At 35.4% G+C, this 23,229-nt stretch overlaps 2 protein-coding genes across 3 annotated transcripts; both read right to left on the bottom strand.

Annotated features, from left to right (window-relative positions):
• Positions 1-512: 512 nt before the first annotated feature.
• Positions 513-6,242, bottom strand: LOC103984170 (uncharacterized). The gene is made up of 3 exons (XM_009401632.3): positions 4,122-6,242; positions 1,680-1,813; positions 513-1,509 (listed from the first exon to the last, which is right to left on the bottom strand). The coding sequence occupies exon 1, from the start codon at positions 6,116-6,118 to the stop codon at positions 4,262-4,264; it is 1,857 nt and encodes a 618-aa protein (XP_009399907.2). The 5' UTR covers positions 6,119-6,242; the 3' UTR covers positions 513-1,509; positions 1,680-1,813; positions 4,122-4,261.
• Positions 6,243-7,418: 1,176 nt separating this feature from the next.
• On the bottom strand, positions 7,419-23,084 carry LOC135585696 (acetyl-CoA acetyltransferase 2-like). 2 transcript variants are annotated; one of them, XM_065092503.1, is made up of 15 exons: positions 23,004-23,073; positions 22,479-22,514; positions 20,851-20,949; positions 20,586-20,759; positions 20,401-20,506; positions 19,639-19,777; positions 14,204-14,281; positions 14,052-14,117; positions 11,745-11,830; positions 10,755-10,854; positions 10,560-10,670; positions 10,400-10,441; positions 10,120-10,206; positions 9,783-9,868; positions 7,419-7,575 (listed from the first exon to the last, which is right to left on the bottom strand). In XM_065092503.1, exons 2-15 carry the CDS (start codon positions 22,504-22,506, stop codon positions 7,542-7,544), a joined length of 1,236 nt encoding a protein of 411 aa, XP_064948575.1. In that variant the 5' UTR covers positions 22,507-22,514; positions 23,004-23,073; the 3' UTR covers positions 7,419-7,541. The 2 variants fall into 2 exon arrangements, with proteins under 2 accessions (XP_064948575.1, XP_064948574.1); XM_065092502.1 differs by having other exon boundaries at positions 7,420-7,575; positions 22,479-22,548; positions 23,004-23,084.
• Between the last annotated feature and the right edge of the window lie 145 nt (positions 23,085-23,229).

Below are 23,229 nucleotides of genomic sequence, written 5' to 3' on the forward strand. Positions count from 1 at the left end.
TAAATAAATAAATTAATCAATCAATCAATCAAATTCATAAATAAACTATACAGCCTTTTTTACCTAACAGGAATGCACAAATTAGACGGCCGGAAATCACATAATATTTACTTCACGACAACATCATACGTGTGTATAGAGATCAACATTGTAAATGATCATTGTGAAGGTTAATAAGAGACTCGGATCATCATAAACTTCCTAAATATATCATATGATAGAACGTTTTCCACAACATATGCCCACTTGAGGAACAGAAATCAAAGAGCTTCTTACCTAATACTTATGCACAGATTAGACAGAAAACGGATGTGGCGCCCACAACATAAAAGAACCAGCATTACATACCATTTTTTAACATACTTCATTACGTGCATTAATTCAAACATCTTAAACAAAAGCCTGAGATCATCATAGAAAGAGAACAAATGAGGTAGCATCAGAAATCAAAGAGCATCTTACCTAATACTAATGCATAGATTAGACAGAAAACAGATATAGTGCCCACAACATAAAAGAACCAGCATTATATACCATTTATGAACATACTTCATTAAATGCATTAATTCAAACATCTCAAACAAAAGCCTGAGATCATCATAGAAAGAGAACAAAAGAGATGGATGATGGATCAGTTTTTGATCCTAATAGAAACAAAAAATTGGAATCAGACACCTATACAAACTTGAGTTCTGTTACTCTACAACACTTAACCAGGTGAGTCAAGGCATTCAGCAATAGCATCTTTGGCCGATCAAAGCAACTCACTGCAGCCATCTACATTTTCATATTTTACCCATTCTAACCACAGTAGAGCATTTCCTTGTAGTCAGAGCTGACATCCGTGTTATCATCAAGTCCAAACAGCCTAATACATGCTACATCAAAAAGACAAATGGACCCAAACCAAAAATTAATTCCTCACCCATTTGTACAAATATAACTTCTTCTACTCTAGCTATAGATGTCCATCAGCCGACCTGATACAACCATGGCTGACAACAAAATGCTACAACATAGTGCAAATATACAACAACATTACGCTTCAAAGATTGACACCATCCGACATGCTACCCATCCAGCACTACAATATGATGTACTGTTTGAAACAGCACTTTTACATGGGTCATTGAATGAAGACCAGGCAATCATTGAGTAGACAACTGACTCCAGAAAACATCAACATAGGTTTTGAAAAAGATTGAGCATCATGGCATGCAGCCAAATTTTACATCGAGAAGAATGCTCAATCATTGCCAATATCTAATGAACGGCTTGGAAATCACCTAATCTATTGACCCGTTACAACAAAAAAAAAGAAAGGGTAACTGCCATATCTAAGAAATGAAGTGGGCATCACCCTATCGATCAACCAACAAGAAGAATAAAAACAGTGATTAACAACAACCAAATCCAACATTTCATGGTGTCTGACTAAAGCTACAATCCGACCAGCTCTTCAAGGACCACCATAGTTGAAGTGTGGACCATTTATCAGATTCAGTAACCCTGCAATATCAAGTGCAGCTTTGACACCATGGCATTTGAAAGAAATGTGTAAAAACAAGATAATAGCTCCATGTCTGATTGCATAGCACAACTGATGAAGTGTCTTAGCTAAAAGTTCTATTGGCATAATAATCACACTATTAAATCCCATGTATCATCTCAAAACTTACCACCAAGTAGTTCGTTTTTAGTTTTAATGTGATGCACCAACAGTTCAAGTCACAATCTCAATATCTGGAAGATCTCTGACAGCACGAGGAAGAGCCCCACAAAATGTCGCTCAACTGATATAAGTGTCTTCCGGCTGTAGATGTAACACAACAACAGAGTCACTTATGTATTCTAGCAAATTAGCTCTATCAAGCAATGATATAAAATGAAATTCTTGTTTAGGACCTGAGAGATAAGCTTTACAAATTAAAAAAAAAATCATGTCGATAGATTAAGTTAAAATGCTCTAAAGAATGAGGATGTTAGGTGTCACGTGCAAATATGGCTACCAAGGTGAAATCAAATATACTCATACAAGATAAGATGGCTCAAGGACTTAAACCAGTATCTTATACAGAAAACTGTAACTTGCAAACTTTCATATACCCTCTCTATTCCCATTTCAGCAACCTGCTTACAGAGTTCTTTATAACTCCATCTGCTAATTTAAATAAAAATGATTACTATGAACAACAAATTAGAAAAAGAATCAGCTTGGATCCACAAAAGAAAATAACAAGTCAGGGCCTCAAAAAAATTAATAGAAATAAAAAACCCAAGAAGCTGCTGCATTTTAACAGGAAATAGTATTTTATTAAAAAAACCTGTTGTTTCTTATTACACAAGTAAATTATATTTAACTTCCGTGCTAGTTTTTGTAATTTAGGCTCAAGATGCTAGTTATCCTAGAAAACCTCAATCTTGACTATCCCAACAAATATCTAATTGTTTCCAACTGAAGTCCAGATGTATCTTCACACACCCAATAAAATCAATCTTACAATTTAATCCAATTTATTCAGGTCCAAAATCCAATGGTCAAATCCAAGTTATATCTCGATACATGAATCTGTGCCCCAAAACACAAAAAAAAAACCTATGGATTTTTACATGCATTTTATTTTGCCATAACACAATTAGTATTTTATTGGAAATGGAATGTGAGCAATGTCAGTATATAAGGATTGATGAGCTTACTAACAACTTGGACTAGCATTCCAGCCACAGGCCTCTATATAAGTAACAATGATAATGGGCCTACCAAAGTTGAATCAAGTCATGACTATATCAGGATAAAACTAACACTGTGAATTTGTAATTAAGTATATTCAAGCAGGAAAGGGCTAGTCACGAAGGGCACAAGAAGTACATTATAGCATTGAGCCACTGCTAGGCCATGGGTCTCACATGTGGTTTGCCAACAAATATTCTGCAAACGTGTTTGACTTTGACATTGACAACAAACCCTTCAGTGGATTATAACACCCAAAGTAGGGATACATTGGAAGTGGAAGTGGACTATGTGGGTGACATGGCATATGAGACTTGATGGGCTTACGAAGTAAATTGGGCTTAAGGAATATTGGTCATGTAGTCAAAGGCCATTTCTATTTGAGTTATCTGCCAACAGGCTCAGTCATGGTGTACACTGTTCACATGTTATCTCAAGGTACCCGATGTGGTTGAGACAATAACCAACATAATAAAGAAAGTCAGGTCTCTTTTCCTCACATAGTGACAAATATTTCAATAATAACCACAAGCTATAAAGTCCCAACTATTTGAGTGGGCAAATATTTCAAATAACAATATTATGCAACATCCATAGTTAACTACACAATTGTAAAGAGATGGTCTCAAGTCAAATATCCTTTATAAGTTTCTGAAGCAGTTAATGTTTCAAGCAGTTGAAAGCATCCACAATAAGCATAAGCTATCATTCCCAACTATCATGCATATTTACATGCATGAATAATTAAATATTCCGGAAGAAACATAATGAATGTGCATTTTCATGCAACATATACAAGTTATATGTTGCTTGGGTTAAAGAAAGGATCAGTATCCAAGTTCGACTAATAAAAAAAACAATATATAGCTTCCATATTTTTTAGAAAATCTTTTTTGTAAAGTTTTTCTGGCATAGTCTAGGTCCATTGCCTGGAATCACCTAGGCTATTTGATAACTATGATTCAAATATGGCGAGAGAACAATTTCTAAAGAGAGGTGAAAAGAAATTCTAATCATATAACTACAACACAGAATTCATTTTGATTATTATTGTGAAACACAGGCAACAAGCTTATGTCCAAAACCTTGTGAGTTTCAGCAAATCATGTTCAAATAACCACTGATAGAAAACCAATGCAAACTAGCAATAAAATATCAGAAAATTAGCAATATAACTAAAAGATAAACTTGAAAGAGCAAACCATGTTAAAATAACCACTGACAGAAAACCAATGCAAAATAGCAATAAAATATCAGAAAATTTGCAATATAACTAAAAGATAAACTTGAAAGTTATGTCTGGCTAATGATGCTAATGAAGTGCAACAGCTACCAAAGAATCTTATACCCTAGATGTTGACAAATAGAGAGGAAATGAAGGTTAGCTTACTTCTTCAGTAACATGACAAGCAGACCCTTGCAAGGATTATCAACAAGAGGTTTCTTGAACTTGGCAGTAAAGCAACTACTAAAACATATGCTTAACAGCTCAACAACATTCTGAGTTGAGAAAGTTGCACAGGGCCTAAATCATTCAGGTGATGGACGATGCCTCTTGGAATGTTCAACCTCCTGAGACTTGCTATGAGGCCTAGATGATCTTCCTCTGTCCCAGTTATCATTACGCCCTGGCTCACGATCCCTGTGCCTGTGGCGATCCCCATGTCGATCTCTGTCATCTCGAAACCTATCACGTTCACGATCAGGTTCCCTATCTCTTTCTCTATCTCTTTCTCTGTCTCTCTCCCTATCCCTTTCCCTCTCCCGAGAACGATCCCTCTCCCGACCCATTTCTTTATCTCTCCCAGCATCCCTTTCCCTCTCATCAGAGTATCGTCTCTCTAGCCAGTCTTGCCCAGAACCCATATCTTTATCCCTTTCCGCTTTTCTGTCTAGAGCACCATAACGATCCCTTTCGGCCATCCTATCCTTCCCATGGCTCCCTTCTCCATACTGCTGATCAGAAGCAGCATCTTCCCCATAGCTCGCCTGCTCTTCACCTCCCCATCCACCCATATTCGGGTCGGACCACATCCCGATGCCACCAGGTGGCAGTCCCCGCCCAAAGAAAGCAGGATTGACATGGGGAGCCACAATAGGGGGGAATGAAGGCATCATTCCAGGAAAAGGAGCCCCAGTAGCACCCACAGGAAAACCACCAAAGCCAGCACCCATTCTACCCATTGCTGCTCCATAGCCAGTTGGGTCGAACCCTTGACCAAGCATAGCTCCAGGATGCAACATAGGTGGCGGTGGGGCAACCATTCCACCATTGCCCATAATACCCCTTCCACCAACCGGACCCATCCTGTTCCTCATATTACCCATTGGCCCTCGGTTCCCCATACCACCTCTTCCCCAATTGCCACCGCCACCGCCTCCACTACCACCACCGCCACGTCCAAAAGTGCCACCAGCTGAAGGCCCGCCACCTCCTCTACCCTTCTGTGCAGGTGCCGGCGGCTGTGACTGGGACGATGCCGGCTGGTTCTTGTTCACTTGGTTCTCACCCATTCGACGAACAGTGTGTGGTGAAGCCAATGCCACAATACATGGTCTACCATTGAACAAATGCCCATTCATACCATCCTTGCAGGCTGCTGCAGCCATTGGATCATGGAAGTCAACCTGACAGTAGCCTTTCGATTTCCCACTCGCCCTCTCATCAAAAAATTTCACTTCCTTCACCTGCCCATACTTGCAGAGCTCTGCCTCCAGCTCTGCATCCGTCGTCCACCAATGGAGTTCCCCGACGAAAAGAGTGGTCCCACCAACTCCTGCTCCGCCACTGCCACCTGCGTCCCCTGCACCATTGGCGACGACTACGCCTCCGCCACGTCCTTGCCTCTGGAAACCCTCGTTCCCATAGCCACCCCCTTGCCTCTGAAAACCCTCGTCGGCGAAGCTGTTGTTCCCATTATGGCCCTGGATCGGGACAGATCTGCCGGCAGACTGACTAAGATCAGCTCTGCCTGCACTCGCCGCCGCTGCCGGTGGCGGGGGAGGAGGCAGCGCCCCCTGTCTCGCCCCACCCACCGGTTCACCGCCTCCACACACCCGCGGGTCCGGGAAACCGCCGGATCTATCAGAGAAGCGCTCGATCTTCGGCTCCGTGGCGATCCCGGGTATCTGGACCATCTCCGACGGCTCAACCACCGGTCGCGTCGGCGGCGGAGCCGGAGGCGGTGGCGGGAGCTCGCTCCGTCGCTCATCCCGGGCTTGGAACCCACCAGCGTCTTCGCCCCCGTGGAAGGTTTGGTGGAACCCCTCCCCGACGTTAACGTCGCTGTAGAGGTCGTCGTACTCGTCGTCCTCCCCGAAGAACTGTTCCTCGTCCTGGACGGCGGATATCGCCTCGCTCCGGTGGAAGCCCCCGCCGTGCTCCATCAACGAATGGCAGGTCTCCGGTTAGGGTTTCCAAACAGATTGCAACAGCAAAACCCTAATCGTCGAGAGAGAAAGAGAAAGAGAAAGAGAGAGAAAGGCCTTCTGTTTGTCTTCGTAGAAGACCACCAAGTTTCTGTTAATCCTCCGGTCTAATTTAACTAACATCTCGATCGTCACCTATATCCGTCCATCATCGAATATGTACGTTGAGATGTGCGCTCCTTGTAATTGAGTCTCACAGTAAAGAAGTGTCGACGATGCTCTTGCGGGGAAGGAGCCGCAGCCGTGGTGGCGGATAAGTTCGTTCATAAACTAAAGTCAAAAAGATCGTGTCCGTTCGTTCCCTTCACTAGATCGAAACCAACGACGCTGATCTAAGATCTTGCTGCTTCATAGCCTTTTGATTATTATAGTTGCTTGTTACTATTTTATATATATATATATATATATATATATATATATATAATTCAATATAAAAAAAAGTGAATTAGATAAATCTTGAACTAATATTTGAAGTATAAATCATCGTAGTTAGAGTGAGTGAGATAGATACATAGAATAAAATTTGGAGAACTCAATCTAAGATAAACGAATCGAATATTTTACAATAAAACAAATATCTAAATTTACAACATTATAATAGTTGGTCCTTTCTTAACTAATGCAATGTATGTGTTCAAATACATACATTTACATCAAATCATATATTTGTCATGCAATCATTTTTTTTCTCAGTTACTAAGGACACATCATTTGTCATTGATCAATCTTCCAAATTGTATGTTACAATCTTTTATCATTTGTCATTGATTAATGTTTACCTTTCTTCATCCCAACACGCAAAGGATAGATAGATACACATTTGTTAGGAAAGGAAGTTGCATTTGAGCTTCAAATATCATCTCCTTCCAAAGTTTACTCAAGCATCACTAACAACAAGTTCGACTAAAGCATGCTTAAATTAATTCATGTAGAGTTACAGTGATTACATCAAGTTGCATAGGGATCTGGAGCTGCTGCATGCACCTGTACATTCTGAGTCGCTGCCAAGTGCAAATTTTGCGCCCCCCACCTCTCTCTCTCTATACCTTATTAAGCATTGGGTAATAAGAACATACAACCATATTAATCCCACTCTTTTTGTATACATATACATATACATATACATATATATATATATACATATACATATATATACAAATACACACATATATATATATATGTATGTATATATATATGTATATATATATGTATGTATATGTATGTATGTATGTATATGTATGTATATATATATATATGTATATATATATATATGTATATATATATATATGTATATATATATATATGTATATATATATATATATATATACACACACACACACGATGGAAGATTTCACTCGGCCTTAAAATTTGACAACATGCTTCACAACAATGACCGCTTATGTCCTGCATGAGGCCTGGAAATGGGGAAGAAAACGTTAAGATGCAGCAGCGAAATGGAAATGTTTCACATTCATAATTGTGAATACGGACAGTAATATCTTCAGAATCCTAGTAGCGCAAATTGAAAAATAGATTAATTTATACATCTGATACACAGACGAAACAGAAGAATGTAACAAGGTAATGACAACCACTTGATATGACAGTAGTTTCTTTCTGAAACTAAAGGAATCTATTTAAGTTTAGCATGCAGACTTGGAGAAACAAGGTTTACAACCAAGATTCTGAGTGTGTGTAAATTATCAGGATTAAGAACTTTCATGAAGATAGTCATATTTAGACCTTCAAAAATTTCCATGAATACCAGTACAAACAAGGCATGCATTCTAACAGCAGGCAATTTCTTGCAAAAATTGGAAATTTCATATTTAGAACTTCAAAGATTCAATAACCATGAATACCAGTAAAAACAGAAAAATACCTTAGAACATGCCCATGGTTAACCAAGGATGAAGATCGTCAAAATTTGAAAGACAGAAATCCCCACCTCCATATCCTACCCATTGTCATCCTTTACCCACCTGTTTTATTCTTCTAATCCTTTTTAACCACAAAGAAAGAAAAATGAGAGAACTAAAGAGAATGAGAGGATGGGAAGGAAAACAGTTCAGAAAGAAGAGTGATCAAAGATGGCACACAAGGGAGAGAGAAGAAAGGATATTAACAAAAAGTTCAACTTGTGTCCTTTCAAAAATCAGATTGGAACTGTTAATTATGTTGACGGAGCTTGTGAAACTTAACAAATTTTTGAGGTAAATCTTTGCTGTTGGAAGCACCTCTCAAAACATCGATTGGCTCTGAATTACTTTCCTGTAAGTCAGAGGAGAGTCACAGCGATGACAAAGGAGGGAGGGGATAATAAATGGAATTTGGACCACTTGACACCACTGCCAAGTAATCACTCCTGTTGCACCTCTTCAGCTGGGGAAAAATGTGAGAGAATAAAATGTTTTTGACATACGGATGAGATCTTCTGGCGGACAAAAAAGAACAAAAGAAAAAAAGAAGAAAGGGAAGATCGGAAGGAAGAGGAAGAGAAGGGAAAAATATTGTAAAGGTAAAAGGGAAAGGAAGAAATGAAAAGGAAAAACATAATAAAACAAATCAAAATTATTCCTAAAAATTTTAATAGTAATTATTTTTTTATTGTATGCTTCCTATCTTTATTTTTCAAATGTTGCTGCTTGCACAATGCCACACCCACACCCATGTCCGCTTCTACTCCTGTTCCTTGCAATTAGAAGGAATATATGATATCTGAAACTTATTTGAATTCTATATGTATTAAAAGTGCAATTTTCTTTAGCTAACAACAAAACATAAGATTTCTAATCGCAACATAAAGAAAGACCAGGCTATCACAATGATCATTTCTTTCAACCATGGTTTGCCGTACCGAACAGTACCGCCCGGTACGGGCGGTACGTACCGGTCCGACAGACTTTCGGTACGCGGACCGCCTCTTACCGTTCCGGTACTGTATCAGTACTGTAGCAGTACTGTATAAGTACTGTAGAAACACTGTAGTACTGCTACAGTGCTCGACACACCAGGGTGTACCGCTCGGTACACCTCGGTATACCGGTCGGTACACCCGTACCATACCGTACCGAGGTTTGATCGAAACGCCGGTACGGTACGGTACGGTGAACCTTGCTTTCAACTATATATTGTGTCCATCTTTTTGTCCTTTTCACTGCAATATAAGCAAGTAAATATCACTAATATTCATTATTCATTGCCATATATTTTGTCTTCAGTTTGTAACAAGGGTTTTGACTAAGCTTCAGTTTGTAGCAAGTAAATATCACTAATATTCATTTTTCTGAGCAAGTCCAAAGGAAAGATTTCTATGGTCTATTCCCCAAAGAAGAGCACTTGTCATCCTCTACAAACTTCACTATACTCTTTAATTATATATACACATGTTAATTCTGAGTTCATCTTGACAACATATCTTCCATTGTGTTTAGTATATGCACCTATACAAGCACAGTACAGCCATACAAGATTCCTGATACGAGAATATTTCTCATGTTCTAGTTAATCAACAAAGTTTTCTGTTACTAGCTTATGAGACTAAACATGCATGTATTCCCATGAATGCTCCTAGAAAAATGATCGAGAGACACTAAACCTTACCAAAATTAAAAATACTTACACTAGCTCTAAGACAAGTGCAGAAGCTCCCCCACCACCATTGCAGACAGCAGCGACTCCAACTTTGCCATGCCTCTCTCTCAGGACCTAAACAAATAGGAAAGGCAAGCCTAAGTGTCCTCTTCTTAATAGTGAATATCTAGACCAGCATCTTGCCAAACATATTTATGTAATAAAAGTTACAGAAGCAGATGGTTTTTTTTACAACCAATACAATAAGATATTAGCACATGAAATTTACTACATTTGGGCATATGAAAACATGCGATTACTGGCATCCAAGATGGTTTTCAAGGAGGAGTGAAGCATGTAATGTCAAATCAAGCTTACAAGCATACCCCAATCAAGGTAACCAGAATACGAGCTCCACTGCAACCTAGAGGGTGTCCCAATGATACAGCTCCACCGTGCACATTAACTTTTTCCTGCACCAGGAAGCAAATAGGATAAGCAAATTATTGATAGAACTGTAACTAACAGTAAGATGATTCTACAACCATAAAAAGAAACAAAATAATTTGAATAGCTAGTTTTTCTTGCACATATGTTTAGAAAAACAAAAGCCAAAGGTCTAACACAGAAGGGATCAAACATAAAAGGACAAATAATATAACTCACTGAAGGAAGAGATAGAAGCTTCTGATTTGCCAAGGCAACAACCTGTGAAAAAGAACAACTTTTAGCCTGCAGTTAATGAGAACGAAAGAAAGAGAGAGATCGGGAGAAAGAGAGACAGAAAGAAGTGGATTCAAAATATATTAGGAGTTGAATAACTTACAGAGAAAGCTTCATTTATTTCGTAAAAATCTATTTGAGATGCCTCCAAGCCAGCATTTGAAATAGCCTTCGGAATTGCAAGTGCAGGTGCTGTAGTGAACAACTCAGGGGCCTACATGAGGAAATCATTTATGAGTTGTGTGTTATGACATTTACTAACTATGACAAAAAGGCTCTTATTTCTTCCTGTCCATACCTGAGCAGCATCAGCATATCCTCTTATCTTTGCAATTACTTGCAGTCCTAGTTCTAGAGCCTTCTCTCCACTTACCAGTACCAAAGCAGCGGCACCATCACTATACCAAAATATTAATTAATAAGTATATGAAACTAAATGGCACCGAAACAGGTTCCTATGATTAACTTGCAATGAGTTAGACTAAGATTAAAAATGAACAGCAACAAATAACAATCAGATCAAGGTTATATCAATAAAGTCCAAAAATTAAAGTCATAAAAAGAATGGAACTTTGTCAATTATATAAATCATACAGATAAAATGACTTTACGGTATGCTTGTTATCAGCAAGCTAATAATAGTTAGATGAGGATATTAACAACACTTACTGCAAGTTTTAAATTTAATAAATGACAACCCAAAAGATACATATAAGGGCACATAAGCATAAAAGTACCTAACAGGTTCACATGTAATGAAGGCTTCTACATATTTTGTATATTTTGGGTCAAACTAAATCATGCTAGGGATAAAAATACAAGTACCTTAGATTCATAGAATAAAGGTAAGAAGATTGATGTTACCCATGATAATTGAGATACAATATCCTAAGATGAACAAAAAAGACTTGGAAAGGTCTTCTCATACATATTAATTAAATGTCAGCATCCAAGACCCTGTGAAAGGAAGAATCAAACCAATGTATGTGTTGCTCTTCTAAGGTGGAGTTATCTCGCTCTATAGAACATTAAGAATGAATGGAAGGACAAAAATCTTCTTAAAATTTAAGATGCAACTTTAGATAAAGAGTGAAACCAAAAGGGTGCAAAGGATCTGACAAGTACAAAAGAAAAACAGTTGCAATCATCAAAAGAACCCTAGCTATAGAAATATCACATAAAGAGGATTTGCAACACAAAATAAATTACTTACCATGATCATCTTACTCGATAGAAGCAATGGTGTAATAAAAAAAAAGATAGTCCAAATAATACAACAACAAAATACCTTATACTTGATGCATTTCCAGCTGTTACTGTACCACCATTCTCCTTAAAACTTGGTCTGAGCTTCCTTAGTTTTACAGGATCAAACTAGCCAAACAGAAAATATAGACAATATTGTCTCAGAATTACTGAAAGATTTATGCATAAGAAGGATTGGCATTTAATAACAAAACCACCATACTAGGCATGCAAGAAAAATAACAAAAACATACACACTCAGTGTGCAAAATATATAAAAATATAAAGAACTCATAAATACATCCACAAGGATACATGATCAGTGATTTTTAATAAAAGAATATTCTGATGGTAGGGTTTGCATTTTCACTAATCCGGTTAAGTTTTAAATTTTCTAAATACAACCAGATAAGAAAGGTAAACACACGAAAGAATTTCTTTCCATTCACTTTTTCTTGGCCTTCAAGTCAAGCTTATAACTTTGAACCTTTTCTTTCTCATATTCAAGTGTTTTTCTTTAAAGATGGTGTTGATTGGAAGGGACTAATAGCAAAAGTAAAAGTAAAGCCTACCTAAACCTGTATTCTTAATTTGCTTAAACTATTAAAATTGAATCACTGGTCATCACCTAATATTTTGATCTAGATGAGAACTTGACTATTGATGCAGAGTCAATCATTTAGAAAATATAGATATGAACTGAAATGACATGAACTATATTACTTTCTCATAGTATCTTGTTAATTCTGGAGAACTGCCTCTTGTGTCATATCAAATCCAACTTATCTTGACATGTTAAAACATAAGGATAGTAAGAAACTACCATCCATATGTTACACATGTTAGTCCAGAAAATGTCCACAATTACATGTAAATTGTCAGATGAAATTTTCCGGATGAAATATAAATTCAGTTCTATTTGTGTCTGATAATCTAAATATACTTGCCTACATTGACATAAAAAGGTATTTACTCTATTTCTCTAGGTATAATGTTTTTTTTTTACTTTCTTAAAATGGATCTTTTCCTTCTCACATTTGCTTGCTGGTCTATGTTTCCATAAGATATCACTGACAGGTTCGATTTGACTTAAATATTTGTTGCTAAAAAATCTATTCATGCAAAATATTCATATACATATCCACACTAATCTCAGTTAGATTCTGATTAAATATCCCATTTGTATCCGTAGCTCAACAAAAGGTAAGATGATTTTCTGTTCAGTATCATATTTTGCATGTTTGTATATCTCCACTCTGTATCTGAACAAATTTCACCCCTAATCAGACCATGGATGTGTCAATTTTCATTGTCGTGAAACTTAGATCCTAAGGATTGAAGGTTAGCATCATCATATTTGTCTCCCATAATCATCATGATGGTAATAAAGAATTGTTGGTGTCACAAAAATCAAACACACGAAACAGAATTTCATGTGTAACCAGGATCTTTGATCCTAAGGAATGAACGTCAGCTTCTTCATCATATTGTATCCTATGATCATCATGATGTTAATCCAGAATTCTTGTTGCTCACACAGAAATCAAATGCTCTGCAACAGAACTTAATGTCTAACCATGATGAAGGAGCCTATCCTTAAATTCTCTAAAGAAGTATATTTGTTTTCAATGATAACCAGTCACATCCATATTTCCCTCATTTCTTAATTACCTGTAACTTAAGAAAGAAGCTAGAAAGATCTTCACATGGAGAGAATTGATAAATTACCATTCAAAACAAGATTGACAGACATTGAATTTTTAGAGTTATCTGATAATTCAACATTGTGCTTCCAATTTTGTGCATTAATTCTGGACGGGATCTACAAGATGTTTACTTATTAAAGTTCTAAGTTTAAAAGAGAGGATATTTAGTTTTCTTTGAAAATATAAAGCTAAAGGTAAGGTATAGTATTTTTCTTTTGCTTATCTGTTGTGAAGAGTTTCAGCCAAATTTTTTTATAATTTCATACCAGCTTATGCACTAAAGCATTGTACATGACATTGTAATTCTTGGTGTCAAGTAAGGACCTTAAAATTCTAAAAATATCAATGTCTTGTTGTCAAATTGTACACAAAGAAAAATTATTAAATTTTGATAACAAAGAATGCTCAACTGGAAAACATGATAAAACATAATATAATAATTCAGTATTACCCATTTCTATTGACATGTCATCTTAAAAAATCTAATCTATGGGTTGTGTTTACTACTGGAAAAACTTCAAAAACTTACTATCTAGAACTTTTCTCCATTAATAATGCATACAAAATCCATTACTGTAGTATGATGTATGTGAAGTGTTGTATTGCACTAAGAAACATTTGCTCCCACAACTTGAGGACTTTACTTTTTCAAGACTTTCATCCTTGTCAATAATCACTGATGGTCTTCCTCTGCCTGCAGAAACTTCAATCTACAAAACATGGCAACAAAGGAAATTGGTGAAACTTTCAAGTATTAAATTTTCATTTTAATTTACCATAGTGAGAGATTTTTAACTGGAGCAATTTCCCATATGAATGCACCACTATCCCGAGCAGCTATTCCACGCTCATTGCTTCGAATAGCATAAGCATCCTAAAGGAGCATAGTGAAGATAAAGAAGTCATGCTTCTGTGAAAGTGACGTGTAAAACAAATTCTATAATTATATAAACCAGGTAGATCTAACAAAAACATTCAGTTAAGGGAGGGCAATTCAAGCATTTAACTGCCAAAAACTTTTTTTTTTTTTGCATAATTCTGAGACAAATACAGCTACTTTATAATCATGGCCTTGAAGCAACTTCAGAATTTAGATAATAATTAAACAGTTTCAATTGATGAGCTGAAAACATCATAACATATCAGTCAAGTTTTAGAAGACAATCCATTTCTCAGCCTTTCAGATAATTAAAAAATCTACTCAATTCCAAGAAAATCAGAAATAAATATATACGGTTCCGCTTCCTACAGACAATTGCACTACATTGCATAGATGGAATGACACTCAATTGAAGGTAATAAAACAAAGGATCAAAATATATGAAGATCTTGATCGAGAACCAAGGAACACTGTAGTATTGTTAACATGACAATCTGTAAAAATATATGGAACTAGATATCAAACAGCACAAAGGAAAAAGGTCAAAAATATTTTGGAAAAATAAAACTATCTGACAACCTGCTTATTTTTGGAGAAACATGTCATAGTGCCTTTTGCTCATAAGTGTGATAACAAAATATTGTGTCAGCATCAGGTTAGCAGCTAGTATAAATGTGTTTGGCCAAGCCAAACTAGCAAGCTATTCATGAAACAATACCAGGTTATACAATAATTCATTAAGCCGACACATGTTTTATGCCTCAGACAATAATCAAGGACTATATTTCATTTCAAATTAGCCTTCCTAACTTCCTATGGGTGGATTTTAGATTATAAACATTAATGATCCTATCCATCCATCATTTTAAGAACTCCAAGAACATAACCGAATATAGTGATCACAATTATCTGACAATAGAAGTCGACTATTTGAAAATAATTTTTTATGGCAAAAAAGAAAAGCAGTTCATCTGTAATGTGCTTCTCTATAGGTACCAAGTAACCATGTAATTTGACAGCATAAACAATGAGGAAGCCAAAACATGAAGTTATTTCCAATGCAACTCTTGATGCCCCACAGTTGAATTGTAACACAAATATCCTTGCCCTTTTTTATCAAATATGTTTGTTCTTGAAGTACCAACCACTAAGATTTCCTAAGATTCCTTCATTTAACAAATTGCTGGTTTGGAGTCTTGTAGCCTACCTGATAAAAGACCTAGCAGTTTACTAAGTTATCCATGTGCATCAACTATCAAGGTTAGTCAAATGGAATCCTTTGACCATCATAAGTTTTATTCACTCCATATGCCAGTTCAAGTTATGCATCTTACCTCTGTTTTGCTTTGAGGAAATCCGGGAACTTCCATATCTTCTGTTGCTAACATCTGCTCATCCTACAGATTATTAGAGTTCTATCATTAATTACTAGCTTCCAAGAACTACCTAGTCCCGGAAATTCTACAACTTGTTTTGCAAGCCCAGCACACACAGGAACAAGGCACAAGCAGTCTTTTTAGTCTGCTGATTTGTTTTTAGTATAGAGCTAGGTCGTCATGAACATGGATTTTAACCGATTTCAGTATAAAGCTAGGTCATCATGTCAGAGCTAATGAATATGAATCTTAACTGATTTCAGTATAGAGCTAGGTAGTCACCCGGAAGTGACACAAGACACCTTCACCACCTAGGTGCCTCGAGTTACAAATGATGGGCTAGGAGGTCGCCCAAAAGCAATTCATCACATCGGCGCCCGGATGTGGCGCTAAGTAGGTAAGGGTTCTCTCATTGTTTTGGACCAATAGGAGTAAAAAAATTAGTCCCAGAACAAAGTGTTAGGTTAGCAACTTGGAATATTGGAACACTTTCAGGGAAGGGATTAGAATTTGTAGATACTATGATCAGAAGAATAAATATTATTTGCTTACAAGAGATTAAGTGGGTAGGGGAAAAATCTACAGAAATTGATAGTAATAGATTTAAAATTTGATATACTAGAAAAGTTAATCATAGAAATGGTGCAAGAGTTGTTATTTATAAGGATTTTAAGAACAATGTTGTCGATATAAAAAGATTTGGAGATAGAATTATAGTTCTAAAATTTATGAAAGGATAAGATGTTTTGAATGCCATTAATGCATATGCCCCTCAAGTCGGGTTGGATGATCAAACCAGAAGAAAATTTTAGAAAAGCTTATATGATATCATTCAAGGAATGCCTATAATCGAAAAACTTATAATTAGAGGAGATTTAAATGGTCATATAGGGAAAACATATGATGAATACAAAGGGGTACATGAGGGCTTTGGTTATGGGGAGAGAAATAAAGATTGTGGTATGATTTTGAATTTTGCAACTTCGTATGATCTTATAATTGTAAATACTCACTTTAAAAAGAGAGATGAACATTAAATTACTTATAAGAATGGTCACAACTATAGTCAAATAGACTTTTTTGTCATTAAAAAGGTAAACAAAGTTATTTGTAAGAATTGTAAAGTTATACCTGGCGAAAGTTTGACGAATCAACATAGGTTGATGGTCTTATATATTTACCATAAAAAATGCAAGAAAAAATAAAAAAAAGATAGTAGAAAATATTACTAGGATTAGATGATAAAATTTTAAAGATGATAAGGTAAACAATTTTAAGAATAAGGTGGAAAGAGAGGCGACTTGGAACTTAGATGAGGATAATATTAATATTATTTGGACTACAATAACTAATAACATTAGAAGCTTAACAAAAGAGATTCTTGTTGAAACTAAAGGTATAGGTATCACCTTAAGAGAGAGTTAGTGGTGGTGCAAGGAAGTTTAAAAAATAATTTTTACTAAAGAATCATGTTTTAAAGATTGACAAAATTATAGAACTAAGAAAAAAATTTAAAAGATATAAAGAATCTAAAAAAGAGGCTTAAAATAGTGATTAGTATGACAAAGATATAAAACTTACGATAACTTTTATAATAAACTAGGTACTAAAGATGGTGAAAAAGATATATATCGAATTGTTAAAGCTAGGAAAAAAGTACAATAATTTAGGTAATATTAGATACATTGAAGATGAGGATCAAAAAATACTTATTAATGATAAGAAAGATGAAAAATTATTTTTATAAATTATTTAATGAATATTCCACATAGGCCTTAGATTTAACGATAAATAATAATGGTAGACTTAATAATCATAGATTTATTCGTAAAATTAAAACTAATGAAGTAAAAGACGCATTAAAGACGATGAAAATAGCTAAGAGCATGGGCCTGATGGTATCTCTATTGAGGTCTGAAAAAGTTTAGAGGATAAGGGAGTAGCTTGATTAACTAGTTTATTTAACAAAATCATGAGATTTGATGGGATACCTGATGGATGGAGAAAGAGTTTTTTAGTGTCAATTTACAAAAATAAGAATGACATACAAAATTATTTAAATTATAAAGGAATTAAAATCATGACTCATACTATGAAACTATGGAAAAGAGTTACCAAAAGTAGGATAAGACTTTAAGCCAAGGTCTTCAATTTCAAAAAATACTGTCTGATACGGGCGATACGTACCGGTCCATCAACAGACAGGTACACGGACCGCCTATTATCGGACTATATATATATATATATATATATATGCGACGTTGCTGAGCCTGGGGAGAAGAGAGAGGCGACGTCGCCGAATTTTTATTTTACATATATATATATACATATATATATATACACATACATATATATACATACATATATATACATACATATATATATATATATATACATACATACATATATATATATATATATATATACCTATACCGAACGGTATACCGCTTGGTATACAGTATCGTACTGTACCGAGCGAATGTCGAAACTCCGGTACGGTACGAAATTTCAATCCTTGCTTTAAACAAATATCTTTGAAAATTAATTTGGTTTTATGCTCGGAAGATAAACCATAAAAGCTATTTATTTATTAAGATAATTAATAAAGAAATATAGGGAGAAAAAGAAAGATTTGCATATGTTTTTTATTGACTTAGATAAAGCCTATAGTAGGGTTCCTAAAGATTTATTACTATAAGTTTTAGAAAAGAAAGGTATATCCACTAATTATATTGATGTTATCAAAGATATGTATGATAATGTAGTTACTAGTGTTAGAACTATAAGAAGTGTGTCTAGTAAGTTTCCTATTATCATTGGATTACATCAATGATCCGCATTAAGTCCATATCTTTTCACATTGATAATGAATGAACTTACTAGTCACTTTCATGATAAACCTCCCTGGTGTATGTTATTTGCTAATGATATTGTTTTAGTTGATGAAAGTCTAAGTGCAATTAATTATAAACTTGAGCTATGGAGGCAAGCCTTTGAAACTAAAGGTTTTAGATTACGTATGACTAAAACTAAATATATAAAATACAATTTTAGTGATTCTAGAAATAGACAAGAGAATATAGTTAAATTAACGGATAAGATGTCATTTTAAGTAAAAGTTTTAAGTTCCTTAGATCAATTATTCAACAAAATGGAGAGATCAATGAAAATATTATTCATAGAGTAAAAACATGATCGTTAAAATGATGAGGAGCATCAAGAGTCTTGTGTGATCATTGGATACATTCGAGATTAAAAAAAAAAATTATAAGATAGTTGTGAGACCAACAATGCTTTATTAATATATATTAAGCAGTTAAGAAAAACCATATACAAAAAAAGTATATGTTGTCAAGATGAGAATATTGAGATAGATGTGTGAAATTATTTGTAAAAATAGAAAAAATACTTTTATTTATGAACAACTAGGTATCGCTTCGATAAAAGAAAAGATGAGTGAAAATCGTTTAATATGGTATGAGCATATGCTGAGGATACCTCTGGATGCGATAGTCAGAAGAGGTAAAATAATTAATATTAATAATATGATGTGAGATAGAGGAAGACCTAAAAAGACTTTAATATAAATTATAAATAAAGATTTAAGTACTATGAACTTAAATTAGTATATAGTTTTTTACAGACCTCAATGATGACAATAGATCCATGTAGCCGACCCCAAATAGTTGGGACGACTTTATTGTTGTTGTTGTTGAATCTATTTGTTTTTATCCAATGAACCGTATGAAGTAAACTAAGAACAAATGCAAGAAAAGATATGAAAAACACAAGCATGTGTGTATGATGATACAAAAAGTACAATCATGGTAAAATGTGCAACCATGTAATTGATAAATTTGCAATATCCAACTATATATGCTCCATAAAAAAATTAATTCAAGCCTTATAAGTCTCATAAATTAGTTGTAAAACTAACATGAAAGGACACTAAAAAGGTACAAAAAAGAAAATCACCTGCTCTTCTCTTGTTATTGAATGATGATCAGCACATATTTCACCACATATTCCCATGGAAACATTATTATAGACATCCCACAGACCATCTTTGAGCATCCCATCAACAAGACTATCATGTCCAAATCGAGACCCTTTTCTGTGTTTATTCAAACATAGCAAAAAGATTATCAGAGTCAAGATAAGCATAGAATAATGATCTCCTATTGCCAACACATCAAATTAAGTGTCCCAACAAAAAACCAATGTCAGATTGAGATCGAGGATTACCTATGACAAACCTAACATGAATCAGATGATATTCATTTCAACTTAATAATTAAGGACCAAGAAACTTCAAAAGTGTCTTTTATTAATTGTAGATGACTTGCCCTTTGACAATTATGAATTTGTGAAAACAAATCCTATAAAACATGAATAAAGAATAAAGTCCAATGTGTATAATCGCAGAACTTATTTATATATCTACATATATATATGCCCAAATGTCATGGAGCCTGCAGTAACAGTTAGAAGGGGGGACACATGAGAATACCATAAAACTTCTTTTTTTGTTTATGCTTTTTACGTACTATTTTTCACAGAAATAGTAAAGGTCAGCAAGCATCCATGATAAAAAATCAATGTGTCACATTTAATGATTGTCCCAATTTGTTTACATAGAGGTAAACCAGAAAAATCTAAGTAGCAGTCCTCATGATTGGCTACATATGCAGAACCAAATTTCTAGATGCAAGAAAAAGGGAAATCCAAGTGGCTAACCGTGCTTCCGCAATATACTTGGGGGCATTGGACATGCTCTCCATGCCACCAGCTACAACTACATCATTAATACCCAGCTCAATGCTTTGTGCTGCAAACATTGTAGCTGTGATGCAGAAAAGTAAGTACGTCACTCATGAGACATTCCTACCAAACCTACTTATTCAAGCTGGCCAGATTTTTACCTTTCATTCCGGATGCACAGACTTTGTTTACAGTGGTGCAGACAACTGTATTTGGTATCCCAGCACCTAGAGCAGCCTGCCTAGCGGGAGCTTGACCTAGATTTGCACTCAAGACATTGCCAAAAAAGACTTCTTGCACTAGGGCTGGATCAATGCTTGCCCTTCTAAGAGCATCTGAGAAATCACAACAACATTCCAGTATGTCAAACAGGTTACAAAAGTAAAGGAAATAAAAGTGTCAGCAAGATAATAGCTTTAATCATACATTTGATGGCCATAGACCCAAGTTGCATTGCCGACAAAGAAGACAGAGCACCGAGAAACCCACCCATCGGTGTGCGTGCAACACCAACAACACAAACATCTGTTCACAAGACAAACATAGCAAAACAAGATATAACCATCAAATATTTTAAAACTATATAATGACAAGACCATTTATCATGCATCAATCTGTAAATATATAGAGAGAGCCCAGCTTGCCTCAGGTCGATCTGCTGTTATGTCACTATTTTAAAATCTTTCAAAAATCACAAAGGAGAATAAAAAATTAAATTATCTAAATATCTAAGTTTAATTTATACCCTCTAAAGTGTATCCACATAAAATATCATGACACTTCAAGCCCATTTGCCTGTCCACTAACTTGTCCTGTATTTTTTATTTATGTGCCACATAATTGATAGGTAAATGAATATGGAATCTCATGATTAACAATAAAGGGAGAAGCCTAGAGAATTTATAATCACTTTGATAGTCAGATCACTGATTATAATATCGCTTTCTATCAAGTTGATCATTAATTTGACCAACCTAGAAAAATCATGAATTCTGGTCGACTTGAGACTAGTCATGCTATACATACAACATCAAAAACAAACATAATCATATAATCTTCCAAGACTTAGGAGTTTAGTTACATTATTTGTTACCTATCAGTTATCTTCATGAATTGATAAAATGGAAAAGTGAACTTACGAAATTGGTAAAAAAAGAGGGAAAATATGTTCCTTGGCATTTGGCAAAATACAGAATTTTGGCTCTCGACCTTTAAAGAAAAAGCATGTAAATATAAAATCTTTCCTTTATTTGAATAACTTACATCACAGCTACACTGAGTCTCAGATAAGTGATGCTCGAGATCCTAATTGTTGTGTCTACATTACTCTTCTGATTCAATTTCATGAAGTACTAACTTGCAAAGTTACATAGAGTAACTCAATTGGTCACAGGATATAACCTTGTCTATTCTGTTGGTGTTATTAACTGATGCTCAGGAAGTGGTAGTATAGTAGATAAAAACCAGCATGCCTTAAGCATCTAGGTCTGCAGATATAAGTAATGTCAGGATGCTTCTCTTCCAAGTATCAATCATAAATGGCAACAATTGTTCATAGAAATTGAAATAATTATTAAAAAAACTCCAGAAATGAATACTGGAGCAAAACTAAGACTGAATTCTCAAACAACCTATGCATGCTACAAATCTTGAAGCAACAAACTGTCCCATTTTGCTTCCACCTACTGCTACTCGACAAAGAAAATTCTGCAGTAAATGGTTTGATATGGCTCGAAGCTCAAGCCTAGATAGGCTCATACAATTAGGTTATAAAACTCTTGTTTCATCTAATCTGCATCTTGATTCAAGCCAAAAACCACAAAAGGGACTACAATAAAGCATAAAAATGAGCAAAGAAAAAGCTAAAATAATCTAAGAGGAATATTAATATATGTATATGTACATATATATATATATATATATATATATATATATATATATATATATATATATATATATATATATGCATATATATGTATACATATATATATTTATATATATATGTATATATATATATATTCTTTAAGAAACACTCATTCGGATAATCTGTATACCTCTTGGCTTTATCTTCTCCGAAGCCATTGCTGATGCTGTGAACAAATGCAAAAGTGACAACTAATTAACCTACAAAATAGAAGAAAAGGTAACGAAGCTTTGATTTCTCCAACAAAAGGATAACAAAGGAGCGTATAACTATCAGTGCGTACGCCACAATTTCTTCATGTACGAAAGTGAAACTACGAAACCAACTAGAAAAATGAAGCATTAACATATGGAAATCTTGTAAATGTTGTAAAAGATGAAGCCAAAACGGAAGGATGAGCAAGCGATCGCAGGATCGCATCCAACAACTTGTAATGGACACGAAACTTAGTGAAACTTGAAAAGAAAGTAAACCAAAAGGAAAAGGATGCTGCTGCCCTCTCCCCTCACAAACAACAGATCGAGAGGAGCAAAAGGAGGATCGGCTAATGGAAGAGATCAGATGGCGGGCTAGAGACAGAGTGAACGGTCGCTGCGGAGAGCATGGCGATCACCGATTAAGGTTTGATGGAAGAGGAAGCGACGAAGGAGCTCACCTGCTTCTCCCCAGAGTCCCAGACCGCCGCTCGCGGAGGAGAGAGAGAGACGGGCAAAGCCAAATGGGAAACATAACCAAGGCTTAAAAGTAGCAAACAGTAGGGGCAAGAACAACGACATTTAGCACATTCCACCCTGCCACATATTGTAATTACTAATAAGGCAGAGGATATTTGGCACATCCTATCCTTTTATCTGGTTTTTAACTGCAAGTTTTCTCAGCAT

Source organism: Musa acuminata, chromosome BXJ2-1, assembly GCF_036884655.1.
Source record: "Musa acuminata AAA Group cultivar baxijiao chromosome BXJ2-1, Cavendish_Baxijiao_AAA, whole genome shotgun sequence".
Taxonomy (NCBI): Eukaryota; Viridiplantae; Streptophyta; class Magnoliopsida; order Zingiberales; family Musaceae; genus Musa; species Musa acuminata.